We start from the raw sequence: 19,004 nt of genomic DNA on the forward strand, positions 1-19,004 counted from the left end.
AGTATGCCAGAAATTTCTATTTTTCAAGAGAGACTAGAAATTTTATATAAACCAGAGATTTTTTTTTATAATAAACCAGAGATTTTATGTAAAATCTTTAGACAAGTTTTTAAATTAGTTGACAACATTAACAAATTCTGTGTGTCCAAGAAAAAACCTGTCTAGTTCATCAGATTCATTTCTGAGTTCAGGTTTTATTAGGGAGAGGAGGCAAAACTAGGTTCCTGATTTGGGGTATGGAACAAAATAGGAGATTGAAAATGTAGGCTTTGGTAATGAAATAGAACAGAGCTAAAATATGGAAAAAGTGACTGAGTTCATGACCTTGGCCTCATTTGCAGGAATGCTTCTGAGATGGTCAGTGAGAAATCTAAACATTTTTGTTCTTTTCTACCTACTTAAGTCACAAAAGAGATATGCACAATAATTTCCTATAAAAATAGGACTATATTCACCAGTTGGCTATGTATACTAATAATTAAGTCTGTTTTATTTGGGTCAAAAGACATACTTATTACTGGACTCTATAAACCCTTTTAATCATTTTTGAGGAAGTATATGTATGTATTTACTCTTGATTGTCCACTGAATCTCTTATTTTGAAAATTCAGCTTCCTTGCCCCTCCTGCTAATAGGTTCTTATCTCTGCGTTTTATACTTTATTCTGCGTTTTATACTGCGTTCACTACTTTAAAGGGCTAGATTAGTGCTTATCATCAAAGAGAGTAATGCCAGCTAATCCAAGGGCAGGATTTGGTCAGCAAAATTAAACTAAAAATATACAGCAGTCAGGAACAGAAACCAAAGATACTAAATGGCTTGTTTGGGTTTTATTCAATCTTGAGAAGGCTCTGTTTTAGGCATGACAAAGAAAGGTTCTATTTGTATCAGCTGGCTTTCAAATTCTCCCACAGCTTTCTTTGTTGGTAAATCTTAACCAGTGCCATCTCTGCAGTGACCTCTATGATAATCCTTAAGCATGGGCTATTGTAGCCTTGGAGTCCCACTGAGCATGCGCAGTGCTTTACTACATTTTCCCACTGACATAAAGATTTACACCTCCAAAAAACAAATAGTTTACCTAGGTTCAAAATCCATCTGACCCTTCAACTACTTATGGACTAACTGAGGTTAGATTTACCACAAGGTCAAAGGTAATAAAAACATCTTGGCTCTCTGTGAGCCGGTGGCGAAACTACTTCATGATTGGATAACTTCAGAGGATTCGGATTAATTTGAATTCTGTGTCTGGAGGTAGCAAATGATCTTTCACGAAATGCCTCCATTTCAAATATTTCCACTTTCTTAGCACAGTTTACTCATTCCTAATTTCTTGAGTGTGGATATCTCTCTCATGCACTGTACAACTGGCATTAACTTGGTGGCTTGTTACAGTAATATCTTTTTTTTAAAATTTTTTAAAATTTTTTATTTTTTATAAACATGTAATATATTTTTAACCCCCGGGGTACAGGTATGTGAATCGCCAGGTTTACACACTTCACAGCACTCACCATAGCACATCCCCTCCCCAGTGTCCATAACCCCACCCCCCTTCTCCCAACCCCCCTCCCCCCCCAGCAACCCTCAGTTTGTTTTGTGAGATTAAGAGTCACTTATGGTTTATCTCTTTTCCAATCCGATCTTGTTTCATTTATTCTTCTCCTACCCCCTTAACCCCCCATGTTGTAACTCATGGCTTTCTTCCCATGTTACAGTAATATCTAAAACCTTGTATCTACCATCTCTGTTTAATATCATTTTAATCTAACTCCATAATTTAATAGTTAATTCTGCAAAGTACCTGGGGTTAGGCTATACACAAAGGACGTTATCCAATATCATTATGTGCCATATTTGATATTTATGTCTAATTACAATAAAATTCAAGATCAAAGCAAATCTAGATGCTTCCTTCAGTGAACAAAGGCCAAAACTGAACTAAAGTTGAAACAAGGTTGTCAACAATGTAAACAATAGGGCTGACTGATTTTTGGTGAAACCTTTGAATATCAAAAAGCAAAATCTGCTTCTTCTGTTCTAAGTGGTAGAATAGCACAGATTGCTTGCTGTCAAAATCACATTTGCATTCAGTTCCAGCCACAGCTACAACTAGTTTAGCTAAGAGTTCAGCAAGCTCTTCTGACATTCCATATACATTATGATAGTCTTCGGTTTCTTAATCATTTAATTAAGAAACAAAACTTGTTTAATATAAAAGAAATATAATCAAGAGTAGTTTTTTTTTTGTTTTTTTATCCCATGTCTTTTCTTATTTAAGGATTTCCTATCATTTGTGAGGCCCTTCCTTAGAAACTCACATAGTAAGCAGTTACTCTAGAAGTTAACTATAATGTGTTATAGATGGCCTACATTTCACTAGATTGACAATGCTATGATGAGGTTTTGATCAGCAGAAAATTACAGTGGGTCATCTTGGACCCTCTTAATTTGTTCATTATTATCCCATAAAGATCAATAGAAACCCCAAGGAAGGAGATCTTGAGGAGCCATACTGTGATCTGGAATTCCACATGTGTCCTGCCTATCCTGGGGGATCCAATGTAATGCAATGCCCTTATTTAAACATTATCCATACTTTGGTGGGCTTATGAGTCTGCCCAGGGCCCTTGTGAGATTATACCTAGCCAAGAATCTAGGCTTCCCTGAGCAAATTTCACCTGGAAGGAGTTCCTCATATATGTTTCTTGACTTGGTCTAAAATATATGAGGGAATCATATCTCATGGTCTAAAATATCTGAGGGATTCACATTTTTTGCACATTTTTTGTGAGTCTGAAATCTAAAATTCTGATGCACTACCGTTTGATTATCTCATTTTAGCTATTAAGCTTACTCATAGCCGTTACTACCCTACAAAATCATTAAGGGGTCTAGACATTTGGACTGGCCTTTTGTTTAGCTTCTATCTTCCTGCCCTTCTAAGTTTGGTCCTTTGGCTGATCACTTCAGAAACTATCACCAGCAACTATAATTTCCTTATCCCTTTGTCCTCTTGCTGCACTCCACCTGACAGCCTCTACTTTGGTGTAAACAATAACTGTCCCTTAATTCACTTAATAGTTCTTGAAACATTAGGTGTTTTGTCTCCCTCCCTCAGCCCTTCACAAATATTTTAGCCTCAGAACCTCTTCATGCTCTTAAAAATTACTCAGGGCACCAAAGAGACTTTGTTGATGTAAGCTATATAGAGTTAATACTAACTGTATTAAAAACTGACTGATAACTTCTTACCAGTATTTATTAATTTATTGAATAATAACAATAAACCATTACAATTTAACATAAATAATGTTATTTTGTGATAAGTCTATTTTATAAAATCATAAAAATGACTGAGATAAATAATGTCCTCATGCCATTATGAACACAGATTTACTCTGTGGACCCTCAAACCAGTCTTGGGGTCCCTAGAGGTCCCCAGACCACACACTGAGGACTTCTGTTCTATTACCACCATTTAAGTTTCTCTGCAACCTCTTTAGTTGCTCTTTCCTAGTCTGCTCACCAGATCCTTTGAGCTTGGTCTTCTTGAATATTAGTGTTCCCCTGAGTTCTAGCCTTCATGCTTTTTTCCTTGTTCTACTCCCTTGATTTTTGTGTTCTCACTGATAGACACCTCTAAATGTTCAGTACCAGATATCTAATAATGTGTGAAGTGTCTTGACCTGAATATCCATTTTCATCCTTAAACCTCTTTCTTCTAACATGATGGCAGGTCTAACAGCATCACTACCTACCCAGCCTATAAGCCAAACAACCCTTCCCTCTTCTGCCTCACCTAAGCAGTCACTAAGTCAAGTGTGTTTTATCCTCTAAGTACTTTTTGACTCCATCTTCTCCTTCTCCATTCCCAGAAGATAACGCTTTCACTCTCACTCACCTGGATTACTATGATACTCTCCTAATTTGTCCTTATCCTTTCAATCCTTCGACTTCACAGCCCTCATCATCCTACCTGCCAGTTCCAACTTCCTGTTGCCATCAGGTGATTTTTCTAAAAGTGAATCCAAGCAAATAATTTTCTTGCTTTTATGAAAACCGTAAAAACACCCTATTCCCTCTCAGAATAAATTACAAGCTCCTTAACATGGCTTAAAGTGCCTTTCATGATCTGCTCCTGATTACTACCTTCATTTCCTACCACTCTCCCATGTCCTCCATTCGTGCTTCCTCGGCTTTTCCCATATACTTGTATCTAATAAAACAAATTGTGCCTTTTCACCTCTCTGTAATGGGAATATTGCTAAGCCCCAAATGAATGCATCTCCACCCCATAAGATGCCACCTCTTAGTTTTGACTACGATGAATCAGATATTCTGTTGCTGAGACTGGCCTTCCACACTCTGGCTGTTCTATGTGAGAATTCAGCCACATTTCTGAAGTTTAAAATGGGTTAACCTGCCATCTGTTTCGAAGCCATTGCTCTAATTTAGTATATTCTTATTCACTTCAGAGTAAGTATAGCTTAACGACTTATGCAATGTGGGTCTAAAAATATTCCCCTAACATATAATATATATGTATTATATATAAAATTTGGATGAAGAGAAAATTAAACAAGAATGAAATTTCCTTTATGCAGTAGAGTTCACATTATTTACTTTGAAATCAGACGTTTCTTGAGACTTTTTTTCAGAATTTGCAAAATTGATTCTTGCTATTCTAAAATTTCTTAAGCATATAAAGCTGCAAAATTGCTAACATTCTGTCCAGTCCTCTTTTATTATGCCTTCTGGTGGATCTTTATCTATTTCACAATGCCTTATTTTAATTTCTCTCCCTAGGCAAAGAAAGTGCTGTATAGGAAGTACTTAGTAGGGTGAGTGCCTCTTTTTGAGACAACAAAATAATCTCTTTTTTTAAAAACAGATTTTATTTATTTATTTGACAGAGAGATCACAAGTAGGCAGAGAGGCAGACAGAGAGAGAGAGAGAGAGAGAGGAAGCAGGCTTCCTACAGAGCAGAAAGCCCAACGCGGGGCTCAATCCCAGGACCCTGAGATCACGACCTGAGCCGAAGGTAGAGGCCCAATCCACTGAGCAACCCAGGCGCCCCAAATAATCTCTTTTTTAAAAAGATTTTATTTATTTGTCAGAGAGATATATAGAAAGAGCACAAGCATGGGGAGTTGCAGGCAGAGGAAGAGGGAGAAACAGGCTCCCAACTGAGCAAGGAGCCTGAGGCAGGGCTCAATCCCAGGACCCTGGGATCATGACCTGAGCTGAAGGCAGACGCCTAGCCAACTGAGCCACACAGGTGCCCCTAAGGTTTTATTTTTAAGAAATCTCTACACCCAATGTAGGGCTTGAACCTACAACCCTGAGATGAATAGTTTCATGTTCCACCTACTGATCCAGCCAGGTGCTCCATCCTTTTTCTTTTTAACAAAATAATCTCTTGACATAAGACACATATTTAGTACTCACTACTCATTCACCCAAGAAATTCTCTCTCTTACTCTATGTTTTAAATCCACAGCATGCTAGAGTTCCAAGAAAAAAATAAGTACAATATTTGCTTTTTATTGAAATGCCTTCATTTTAAGCAATAGGTGTTAACTGCAGTTCTGAAAAATTAGTTGTATGTGATACAGTTTCTTCCTGTTATTTTAGTATGTTTGATTTGGACTGAATTTATACTTTTATTTATGACAGGTAAAAGTGCCTCTTAACATGGTGGGGATAAAACTTATGGAACATATTATACCAAAAGGTGATGTCAGATGAAAATATAAATCTTTTCTAAAGAGGAGCTCTGATAAATGCATGATGGCAGATTTATAATTAGACTGAAGTTATACCACCATTTCCCAGATCTCTTCTTAGAGAGATTGCTAGAAAGTTAGTAGATTCATGGGTAGGAGGCAAAGTCAATGTTAATGTAGAATCTGTCATCATTATCATGAATGGGTCCACGAGAGTGAACTGGAAATAGTAATAAGTATTAAACAGGACACCAAAAGGACTGATAATGTTCTATAAGGATAAAGTAAAATGCTTTTTAGCATTTTATGCTGAGTCATTTATTGAATGTTATAAGCTATAATGTATTTTAATGAAAATGTGTTTCAACCCAGATATGGCCTCCAGATAGAAATACAAAACCATTTGAAGGGTCAAAACACCAAGGAAAAGGGAAATTGCTAAAATAAAGGCAAAGTTACAGATATTTTAGGCCAGGCAGAAGGAAACAACAAACAACAAACCCATTAGATGATTCTTATGAAATAGACATTCCAGCTCTCAAAAAGTTGTTTCAGATGAATTTGACAAGAAGGGAAATAAAAGTAGTTCATGTTAGGATAAATTATATGCTCATTATGCTTATCTTGGCTCAAATTAATAATCCTAATAATAATCCTGTTCCACTGATAATAATCAATCTTAATTTAGACCTGCTAAGCAATGTTCTCGGTGTTTTACGTACTTCATTTCACTTAATTAAAAAGAAAATCCATGGGGAAGGTATTATCAACATTCCCATTTTATAGACGAGGCAACTGAGGCACAGAGATATTAATGAAATAACTAGAAAGTGATGAGATGGCTTTTGCTAAGCATGTGAATACCCAACTTTTGTATCAACATGGACGGGACTGGAAGAGATTATGTTGAGTGAAATAGCCAAGCAGAGAGTCAGTTATCATATGGTTTCACTTATTTGTGTAGCAAAAGAAATAACACAGAGAACATGGGGAGATGGAGTGGAGAAGGAAGTTGGCGGAAATGGGAGGGGGAGATGAACCATGAGAGACTATGGACTCTGAAAAACAATCTGAGGGTTTTGGAGGGGCGGAGGGTAGAAGGTTGTGTGAGCCTGGTGGTGGGTATTATGGAGGGCACGTATTTGCATGGAGCACTGGGTGTGGTGCACAAACAATGAATTCTGGAACACTGAAAGGAAATTTAAAAAATAAATTAAAATGTTTAAAAAGGGCTGATATCCAAGATCTATAAAGAACTTTTCAAACTCAATACCCAAAAAACAGATAATCAAGTCAGAAAATGGGCAGAAGACATGAACAAACACTTCTTCTGATTCCGATCAAAATTCCACCAGTATTTTTCAAAGAGCTGGAGCTAATAATCCTGAAATTTGTATGGAATCAGAAGAGACCCTGAATTGCTACGGAAATGTTGAAAAACAAAAATAAAACTGGTGGCATCACGTTACCGGATTTCAAGCTTTACTACAAAGCTGTGATCACCAAGACAGCATGGTACTGGCATAAAAACAGACACATAGACCAGTAGAACAGAGTAGGGAGCCCAGATATGGACCCTCAACTCTATAGTCAAATAATCTTCAACAAAACAGGAAAAAATATACAGTGGAAAAAAGTCTCTTCAATAAATGGTGCTGGGAAAACTGGACAGCTATATGTAGAAAAATGAAACTCGACCATTCTCTTACACCGTACACAAAGATAAACTCGAAATGGATAAAAGACCTCAACGTGAGACAGGAATCCATCAGAATCCTAGAGGAGAACATAGGCAGTAACCTCTTCGATATCAGCCACAGTAACTTCTTTCAAGATATGTCTCTTGTAGGCAAAAGAAACAAAAGTGAAGATGAACTTTTGGGACTTCATCAAGATCAAAAGCTTCTGCACAGCAAAGGAAACAGTCAACAAAACAAAGAGGCAACCCACGGAATGGGAGAAGATATTTGCAAATGAGAGTACAGACAAAAGGTTGATATCCAGGATCTATAAAGAACTTCTCAAACTGAACACACACAAAATAGACAATCATATCAAAAAATGGGCAAAAGACACGAGCAGATACTTCTCCAAAGAAGACATACAAATGGCTAACACACACATGAAAAATTGTTCATCATCATGGCCATCAGGGAAATTCAAATCAAAACCACATTGATATACCACCTTACACCAGTTAGAATGGTGAAAATTGACAAGACAAGAAACAATAAATTTTGGAGAAGTTGTGGAGAAAGGGGAACCCTCTTACTCCTTTGATGGGAGTGCAAATTGGTGCAGCCACTTTGGAAAACAGTGTGGAGGTTTCTCAAAAAATCAAAAATAGAGCTTCCCTATGACCCCGCAATTGCACTACTGAATATTTACCCCAAAGATACAGATGTAGTGAAAGAAGGGCCATATGTACCTCAATGCTCATAGCAGCAATGCCCACAATTGCCAAACTGTGGAAAGAGCCAAGATGCCCTTCAACAGACAAATGGATAAAGAAGATGTGGTCTATATACACAATGAAATATTATTGAGTCATCAGAAAGGATGAATACCCAATTTTTGCATCAACATGGGTGGGACTGAAGGAGATTATGCCGAGTGAAATAAGCCAAACAGAGAAAGTCAATTACCATATGGTTTCACTTACTTGTGGAAGATAAGGAATAGCATGGAGGACATTAGGAGAAGAGAAAAATAAAGGGGGGAAAATCAGAGAGGGAGATGAACCATGAGAGACTATGGACTCCCAGAAACAGAGAGTTTTAGAAGGGAGGGGGACTTGGGGGGGTGGTGAGCCTGGTGATGAGTGTTAAGGAGACACGGCTTGCATGGAGCACTGGGTGTTATATGCAAACAGTGACCCATGGAACACTACATCAAAAAGTAATGATGTACTGTATGGAAACTAATATAAAAACAATAAAATAAACAAATAAATAAACTTGCCCCCCCAAATAAATAAAAAGCTCTCCCATTTAAACAAACAAACAAACAAAAAAAGCTGTGTGAAGGGGCATTGTGTATTGAGATTTAATGGGGGGAAAACCCTCCATTTCTATTCTTTACATTAAAGAAAATCTAAGTTCTTGAACTTTCGGAAATCAAAATTTGCCATATTCTGTTTTATTTCTTCACTCTATTGTGAGGTAGTTACACTTTCTTTGAGAAGGAGACAAAATGAACACATTCTATGCCTCTCATTCTATCTTTTCCAGCATTTCTTACTCCACTGTAATGGCCCCAGAAAGCAGGGCAAATTGGATCAGTATAAAAGAGGCACAAGAAAGCACTAAATCAATGTTACTCAATTTTGGTGCAGAGAGCAAAGTGAAGTAGGCCCTTTGCCCTCTTGAATCGTTTCATCCCTAAACTTTTGATCAAAGTACTGGGCTCAACACTCTGTCCCCTAAATCTGTATTAATATCCATTCTGGTCAACTTTCCACATGTGGGCTATATCGTATGTCATGGCAAGGAGAATTATGGACTTAAATTATTTCATCTATAGAGTTTGGACACTCCCTACATACCCTGAGGGTGGGATGAACAGCTTCTAATTTCATGGCAAAGGAAAAGGAACATCCAAGTCATTAACTGATAGTATTGGTTTTGAGAGCCAGAAATCCCTACTCTCCTCCAACACATTCTGTGCAGCAGGCCATTTGACTCCAGGCACAATGTATTCCTGTGAGTCTCTACTGCCTTTTATAGAAAGTGCTGACTGTGGATAAACTTGATCAAAACATCAAAGATTACCAGAGAAGCTGCATTTGTGCCCTTCACAACCATTGATGAAGTACCTTAACCTCGCCTTCTCTAGATGCCTTGCATGTGGTCGTCTGTCTTCCTGACTACTACTTCATACAGCTTATTTGTAAATTCAAGCAAATGTGCTTCTGTCTGGCACTGATACATCACTGATGCCAAAATATCAGAGAGGATGAAGCATAAGGACATATTTTTTGATTCACATGGAAAATAGTACAGATTTATGGGAAAGTGATGACAATAGCCATTCCATGATACCTTCATATAATTAGTACCTTTCCATGCCTCCCATCACCAAATTTTATGACCTAAAAACTTATTTAAAGGAATTACTCTCTTGGTGACCCAAAAGACAGGGTGAGTAGGTGTGGGGATGGGGCTGGTTGCCCAAACAACCTAGCTCTGGCTTTTCACGTGCTGAATTTCCATAGTTTTCCAATGTCCACTTACAGAGCCATAATGTCTACAGAGTCTACTGATGTCCCATTGATATCAATGGGATTTCCCCCAGTGGACTGAGGGCGGCACAGTGCCTAGACATTAGTATCTGAAGGTTATGTATAATGGATAATAGAGGAAAATAAAAGAGCAGAAAGGAATTTGCACGGGAAACAGAAGCAGTAAATAAGATTTTACTTGGGTTAAACAGCAACTGTAAAGGGGGATTGAAAAAAAAAATCCTGATGACTCTTATAGACTCGGCAAGAGTGGAGAGTGAAATAGTTTCATATTTTTGAAATGTAATACTTTTTTACTTCAACCACAGAAAGCCACTTGAAAATCATCTTGTATGTTACAGTTCTTATGTGACATCTTTCACCTGTATGCCTACTGATGATTTCTTACTCTACCCTCTTGAGGTGGTTAGCAATATAGCACAGATGGGGTAGAGGAACGGATTTTAAAGGGCTTATCCAAAGTCACATAATGTTCAGTTCATGACAGAACTTGGAAAAAAGTTCTGGCATTAGCCATTAACATCTCATTTTGAACCCATTCAACCTACTGTGCTACAGCAATTAGCCTGATATTTCTACATCTAAAAGTCACAAAGTAAATGACTTCGACAGATAACTCCCACCAATCAACAAAGCTTAGCTGCACACACCATTGCAGTAGATGACCTGGTAAATGTAACTTACTTTGTAATTTAGTAAGAAAAAAATGGTGGATTTATTTAGCAGACTAAGAAGTCAGTAAGCTGCAGAGTTTACTGGAGTGTTAGAGGGGCAGCAAGACCTAGTGCTGAAGGGTGTGAGCTCTGGAGTCAGTCCACTCTGGCATAAGGCTAAGGATCCCACTTCTCAGGGATGCAACCTCTTAATCTCAATATGACCTTTATGGACACTCTTCTCTTTGCTGTGCTTCAGTTTACTCATCTCTATACTATATATAATACTGATACCTGCCCTTAAGGATTGTTGTGAGAATTAAATGAGCTAATACAAGTAAAATGCTTAGCATTAGTCATTTCTGTCAACAAATTTCCCCGATAGGATTGTTATGTGCCAGGCACCGACCCCGGTGTTCAGATACAGCTGTGAACAAAATGGTTACTTCTGAGAACCACTGACTTTTAATAGTGAAGCATAGTTATAAAGAGAATGATGATAACAACAACAATAATAATATTTAACATTTATAGTATACCTACTGTGTTTTGGGTACTATTCCAAGTTCTTTAGTTATATTGACTCATTTAATTCTCACAACAACTCTGTGTTATAGGTACTGTTTTAGGCCCATTTAACAGATGAGGAAATGCAGGCCTTAAAAGGCTAAATAATTTGCCCAAGCTACCATGCCTAATAAGGGGTAGAGGTCTGAAAATAATGACCACGCTATGTTACCTTACTGTCATGTCGACATCATATTCTATTGTTCACCCTATAAAAAAAGGCAGACTTGGCCACAGGGGGGAAAAAAAAAGGCAGACTTGGAAATGACTGAAATGTTCTATTTTCACTTATGAATTCAATAAATATACGAATGAATAAACAAGTCTCAGAGTTTCAATACCAGAGTGGCTATCATAATAAATTTACATGGAAACAGGCTTGAACACCATCTAACTTATTAATAAAGAGCTTGTTATTATCTGGATTTGTTTATACCAGGGGTTAGGTCTTATATCTAAAACATTATCTCTCTATATAGTAACAGGTAATAGACGATAACCTGTAAGATAAGAGTTTGTCTCATAATTGAACAAGAACATTTAAAAGGGCCTCTAACGTATTTAAATTTCTCAAATTACTTCTTGTTTTGAATGATTCCATATTAAAACTGGGTTTGTATTATAGTACTTTCTCGTCCAATACCTTCATTCCTTCAGCGTTATTTATCACTACAGGCTATTACAAACCAAATAAACATACATGTTGGGTTACCTTAAAATGTCTGAGATAAAAGACAAATATTTAATATTATAGGTAATGTTACCCACATTTAATAGAAGCATTGTTCAAATGTATTCAGATAGCATGATAAAAATATAAAAGAGATAATTATGAACATCAATATAGGCTATGATCCTATACTTTTGACATTATCAGTGACTTCCCTACAAAATAAATCTATTAACTTAGGAGCCCCAGCTCTAGGACTCCAATAAATCTGGTTAAGGGAACTTTCTTATTGTTCACATTTTGAATAAATCAGAATACACCAAACTTCCCTTATTATTTATGATTATAAGAAAGTCTAAACCCATTGTGATCTACTTCTCAGAATCATATTCATTGTATCCTCATGAGTAATTCTGCTTCAATTAGGAAACAGGGTTAAACCTGAAAAGAAGTCGCCAGTGCCATACCTGGATAGAATTTTTTTCTACAACGATATTCTATTCATTCTAGGAATAGTGCTTCCACAAGTGCATGTTTCTTTAGTTAATTTACATTTTAGACTGCAGAACCACTCAAGCAAAGAAATTAATGTTCAGTCAAAATAAAATGCCATCCCCAAAATCAATACAATTTGCTACCAAGTGAGGGTGACTTTAATCAGAGTGACTCCAAACAATATTTTTCTTAAACGTGTGGAAAGAGCGCTTCACAACTGTTTTCTCCTTTACTTCTCTATAGTATCTATACAATTCCATAGCCATTTTCCGTGTGAAAATAAGAATACATTTTTTAAAAAATCCCAGTGTAAAACTAAATTCTTGGGGAGAAATTATGCCCTGGATTTTCCGATAGCTTCCAAATAACTACTACTTTAATGAAATTGCTACCTGAAAATCCAGTAGCAGTATTATTGTTTAACTATAATTTAAGAAGCTATTGTAGATTGGTACTTATGACTTCTAATGAGAAAACCATAACAACCTTTTAATTGAAGGGAAAATGGTTAACTACAGTAATTGCAATCAATAAGACTGCGTTAGTAGTATAAATATTTCTTCTCAAAAAGCATTCCTTACTCTCCTCAGCAGTATTTAAAGTTAGGAAGTGCAAAAAAAAAAAAAAAAAAGACCAAAACAACATTCATTAGCAATCCATTTGTTATTTATAATACTATAATACTAAGTCTTGCTTCAAATTCTAGGTCTGAGTTAAGAGAGACCCTCCCGGCTCCCCACCCCGGACCTCCACCGCAAGCAAAACAAGATTTGATTAAGAAGAAAACAGGCATGGAAGAAAAGGCTTACCAATCACATAGGCTAGCAACAAGGCCAAAGTCACCGTGATTGCAGTGGCGCTCAAGGCCGTGCACTTCCAGTTGCAGCACCTGTAAGGTTTGTTAAAGGTAAAGGCAGGTCTGGAAAAGGTGCTTCGAGGAAGTGGCCTGGGAGGGGGTGAGTACACGGTATTGGACGTCAGCGGGTAGTTCTGACTTGCTGCACTGAAGATAGCCGAGGAACCAGATCCATGTTTAAACAGGAAATGCCTGGGAAAAGGAAACACAAGTTGGGGCTATAAAAACCAAAGCCAGCACTGGTCCTTATATGCAACTGATGGATTCTTGAACATTACCTCTGAAACTAATGATGTACTATGTTGACTAATTGAATTTAAATGAAAACAAACAACAACAACAACAACAAACAAAGCCAGTTGTTACAAAAACACAAGCCCCACTCATTTCCAACAATCACACATTGACAGGCTCAGGAAAACTGACAGAGTCTCAAAATTTTCATCTACCTAACATTTAATTCCAAATTGCATTTGGTGGTCTCCTTTGTTTTCTCATTTAGACCTTTAGGAGGCAGAAAGAGATCCTCTGTCCCCTGATTGCTGGCTAGTGAATTTCTCAGACTCTTCAGTGTTGACATTCACATTTGATGTTATTCACTATCCTGCTCCTTGTTGTTAAATATGATACTCAAGAGTTGATTCAAAAACAAATGAGAAGTATCATCAGGCATTTTTGAAATCTGAATGGTCTAGAAACCAGTATATTTATTTAGGGCTTAGCTTTCACAGACATATTTTCAAGCAATATTTTATTATAAAAATTGTCAAACATACAGCCAAGTTGAAAGGATTTTATGTAAACACGCATATACTTACCAACTAGATGCTACAGTTAACATATGACTATACTAACTTTATCACATACTTATCCATATCTCCATTCCTGCCTTCATACATCAGTCCATCTTAACTTTCCAGCCTTTCAAAATAAATTGCATATATCAGAATATTATCCTTCCCTTTTAACTTGCATATTATCTAGAGTTCAACATTTTTTTACAGATTTTTAAGTGTAAAATTTATCCATGACAAGTTGAACTCTTTTAGATTCCACATATAAGTGGTATCATGCTGTATTTGTCTTTCTCTGTCTGACTTATCTCATTTAGCATAATGCCCTCAAGGTCTATCCATGAACTCATAAAAACAGAAAACAGAATGCTGGTAACCAGGGCCTGAGAGGTCAGAGAATAGGAAAGATGTTTAAGGGTATAAACTTGCAACTAGAATATAAGTAAGTCCTGAAGATGTAATGTACAGTACAGTCACTATAGACAACTGTATGTATTATAACCATCAAGCTTGCTAATTGAGATTTTAATTATTTCCACCACAAAGAAGAAATGATAATTATGCAACATCATAAAGATGTTAACTAATGCTACATTGACAATTATGGTGCAATATATAAATGTATCAAATCAACAGGTTGTACACCTTAAATTTACATAATGTTATATGTAAGTATGTTTCAATAAAAAAAAATATACATGATGAAATGCACAAATTTTAAGTATACATTTGCTGAGGTTTGACAAATGCAATCATCTGTGCAACATAAACCTATATCAAGAGAGAGAACATTCCCATCACCACAGGAAGTTCCCTCTTGCCTTTCTAAGTCCCTACCCCACCTCCCCAGGTAACTACTACTTAGCATCTTTCCTACCATGTATTAATTTTGCCTGTTCTAGAACTTCATGCTGCTGTCATGTCTAAATTACTATATGATGATTACTGACTGCTTATGACTATTGCAATATGGATATTTCATAAACAGTACTGATTTAGGGACATGGAAGGAGCTGCCAAAAACAAATACATTAAAGTATGTTTTTGTGCATGTACTTTACACTTACTGAGTGCTATGTGCCAGGCTTTGTGTTAAACACATAATCTCAGTGAGTCTTCACTCATATGAAATAGGCTATATTGGGGCACCTGGGTGGCTCAGTCATTTAAGCCTCTGCCTTCAGCTCAGGTCATGATCCCAGGGTCCTGGAATCGAGCCCCACTTTGGGCTCTCTGCTCAGCGGGGAGCCTGCTTCTCCTCTCTCTCTGCCTCCAGCTCTGCCTACTTGTAGTCTCTCTCTCTATCAAATAAATAAATGAAATCTTTTTAAAAATAAATAGGCTGTATTATTATCCTCATTGTGAATTTAAGAAAATGGAGGCCTAAGAAGGTTTTAAAAAAAACTTGCCCACATCCTCCTAGTACGTGAATGACAGAGCCAGTATAGGAACCCAGGTCACTTTGGTTCCAAAATCCTTAATCTTAACCTCTCTACTGTGCTGCCTGGAGCAGTAGAATGCACTGTTAAGCAAAACACATTCTAGTGTTACATTTTAACTATAAGAAACCCCTCCACTAGAGAGCCAACATCACCCTGTCACACACGACCAAATGTATAAATCATGAAGACTATTATAAGTCTGATTTCCAACTTTCACTTTAAAGAACAAAAGCATATATGTTTAGAGGAAAAAACAACTGTCTAAGCTGCCAGTTCATGAAAAATCTCCACATTAGAGAATTCTGTGTTAGTACCATAAGGGTAAAGGTTATATAAAGGGCAGGGTTGCTGAGAGTAGTACACATTCGCAAGCCTTTCTGGAGGGCAATTTGTCATTAGTATCAGAAGATTTTAAATATGCAGCCTGCAATAATTTATCCTTAGGAAATGATGTGTCTGACAATGTATACAAATCGTTCATTTCAGTGTAATTTGTAATAGTGCAAATTAAACACCCAAGTGCTCAATAATAAGTACTTGATTAAGTAAATTATTTTACAAACACGTAGTAAAATACCGTATAGCCATTACAAATGGTACTGTAGAAGAAGATCTCTTCACTAGGAAGTGTTTAAAGAGATCAACAAGGGAAGAAAGGTAGGTTTCAAAACAGTATGGGCAATAAGATACAATTAAAAAAAAAAAAAGATTTCATTTATTTATTTGAGAGAGAGAGATTGAGCGAGAGGGAAAGGGAGAAGCAGACTCCCCGCTGAGCAGAGAGCCTGATGTGGGACTCAGTCCCAGGACCCTGAGATCACGACCTAAGCCAAAGGCAGATGCTTAAACCAACTGAGCCACCCAGATGCCCCAGGATACAATTTTTAAAATGAAAAAAAAATATGAGCTCATGTAAAAATAGTAACTTGTGTTATCTTTTGGTATTTTTTTTTTTTTGAAGTTCTCTGCCTTGATCTTGTACTGCCTTTGTAACAAGTTATCAGAAAAAAGGTAGGTGGGGTAAGTGGAAAAAATGCACTGTTTAATACCAACCATATGCATAGCTGGTTCTGTTTATGTGAACATGATTTACTGAGCACCTAGAAAGTCCAGGCACCAGGCACTTTATGTGCAATATTTTGGTCCTCATACATTTATGAGGCTGATACTATTAGTCTCATCTTTCAGATGAAGAAACAGAGACCAAAAGAGGTTTTCAGCAGGAATAAAGTAGTGATAATAGTAGTTATTATAATGATGACAAGAGGTAACATTCATTAAGTGCTCACTTGTGCCGAGTATGGTTCTAAGTAATTAATAAACCAGTATATCATTTCATCTTCACAACAACCCCATTAAAATAAATATCTCCATTTACAGATAAGAAAAGCAAGGCACAGAGAGGTTAAGTTGTTCTTGGTCCCACAGCTAGTAACTGGGGAAGTTGTCTCAAACACAAGCAGGCCGGCTCCAGAGCCGCCAATTGCTCTTAACCTTGACTCTGCTGGGTGAGGCAGGTCATGGACATATCAAGGTACGAATGCAGACCTGTTAAGGTACAGAAGAAGCATGTGGGTAATACTGAATTGAGCCACATTTACCCTGTTCCCCTTGGGAACAGTGACAAACATGAGAATGATAGCTAAAGAATTACAGAGTTGAAAGAAGGGATCTCCGTGATTATCTACTAGCCCAGCACGCCGATTTTGCAGTTAGGGAAACCAAGGCCCAGAAAATGAAATGGACTACCTAAAAGTAGCACAGGTACTTAATGGCATAAATGAACTTGGAATCAGGGACTTCCAAAAGAATGTATTTCCTCTGCACCAGGTGACCTGTCAACCAGTCTTCACTGGACTACCACCAGGTTCTAAGCTCCTGGGTTAACTGATCCAGGCTAAACAGATAACAATCCATTTAAACAGTACTACATAATACATGTCTATTCTTCCATATGTCACTTATCTCAAAACTAAGGTAAGTTTTAAAGACCACCTTAAATATTTTGGATGAACGTTGAAGCATTACAATGAAGTTACCTTTTAGTTGTTAAGATGGAAAAGGAGTTATTACTGCTTCTAAAGTTACCTAAAGTATCCCCAGAATGGAGAAACAAACAGTATATAGTTAGAAATAAGGGATAAATATATTGAAAAAGTGACTCACACCATTATACTCCTTCCATTTAATTGTGCTATTTATCATCTCTCTCTCTCTCTCTCTCTCTCTCTCTCTATCATCTATCTAGCTAAAGATTTTATTTATTTATTTGACAGAGAGAAAGCACATAAGCAGGGGGAGTGGCAGGCAGAGAGAGAAGCAGACTCCCCCACTGAGCAAGGAACCTGATGCGGTGCTAGATCATGACCATGGGATCATGACCAAGCCGAAGGCAAACGCATAACCAACTGAGCCAACCAGGTTCCCCTGTACTTCCTCTTTAGTCCCTGAAACCATCTCTTCCATTTATAAGGAGGGGAACTTGTTCTTTACTGTTTGGTTAGTGCTTCCAGCTGATCTTTTCCCCTCTGGCTATCTAATTTACTAGTGAGCAAGACATGTAACACTTTATGGACAGCAGAGTGGAGCAGCCTCCCCATCTCCTCACCACTAACAAACTGGTGGTTACTGTGGAGGTGACAAGATGTCACTTAGGTATAACCAGTCCTGCACAGCAACACCCTGATATGTTCCTGTAGGATAAAAGGGAAATCCAGCAGTATGGGAGTGCTTTTCACCCAGTGATTGGAGATAAAATCTTCGATCTTTTACATATTTATGAAGAACAATCAGATTTTCGAGACAATGTAAGTGGCCCCATATGTTGGATATTGATTTGGTTTAGTATATCATTAAGGGGGAGAAGAAAGACAAAGAAAGACAGAGAATTGTTGGCTATTATGATGGCAATTACAAGCAATAATCAATATCCCCAAGCACTGTAATTTCATCGTGATATACACCAAAGGATTTCCAAATGCAGTTTCATAAGTAAAATATTACAGCATAATGAATAAATTCAGCAGTCGCAGCAGAGCAACATTTAAACTAATTCATATTTGAGTGGAATCCAAATCACAGCCCTCAGTGAGGGTAGATAATAAAATGAGTTCATATAGTAAGGTTCCTGTTTTCTTATTAACAAGCTGAGATTAAGATTCTTTGCTCAAGTGATCTATACTTTGATATGCATCATGAAAAACAGCACTGCAAATGCTACGTATTGTCAAAGGCTTTGCAGTCCATTGTTGGAAAGTGAAACTACTGCCTAAATGTGTTTTCATAGTCCCTGAAAAAAGTAGGAGCATAAAGACAAATGCGCAGCACTAGACTTCAGCTATGTGCTCATAAAATCAGATCATCTGTCTAAGCACATTGCTTTTCCCTGGGGACCGGAGGATATACTAAAATGTTGCTATCAATTTCATACAATTGGGTTTTTTGCACAGAGCAAATGATAAAAATGCAGTTCAAGAGTTTATGTGTAAGTAGTACTCTCCTTTGCATCTGTTTTAATATTCAAGTTCAAATTTAAAAAGGAAAAACAAGCTATTGCC

The 19,004-nt window shown here is 37.2% G+C and overlaps 1 protein-coding gene across 4 annotated transcripts in view; it reads right to left on the reverse strand.

The window, feature by feature from the left end:
* TENM1 (teneurin transmembrane protein 1) overlaps nucleotides 1-19,004 on the reverse strand; it is an 801,117-nt gene that overhangs the window by 300,614 nt on the left and 481,499 nt on the right. For all 4 annotated transcript variants that reach the window (XM_059156967.1, XM_059156964.1, XM_059156965.1 and 1 more), the window contains exon 7: nucleotides 13,165-13,403. In XM_059156967.1, coding sequence (XP_059012950.1) covers nucleotides 13,165-13,403 — 239 coding nt within the window. The remainder of the gene's footprint in view (nucleotides 1-13,164; nucleotides 13,404-19,004) is intronic.

This window comes from Mustela lutreola, chromosome X (genome assembly GCF_030435805.1).
Source record: "Mustela lutreola isolate mMusLut2 chromosome X, mMusLut2.pri, whole genome shotgun sequence".
NCBI classification, from domain to species: Eukaryota; Metazoa; Chordata; class Mammalia; order Carnivora; family Mustelidae; genus Mustela; species Mustela lutreola.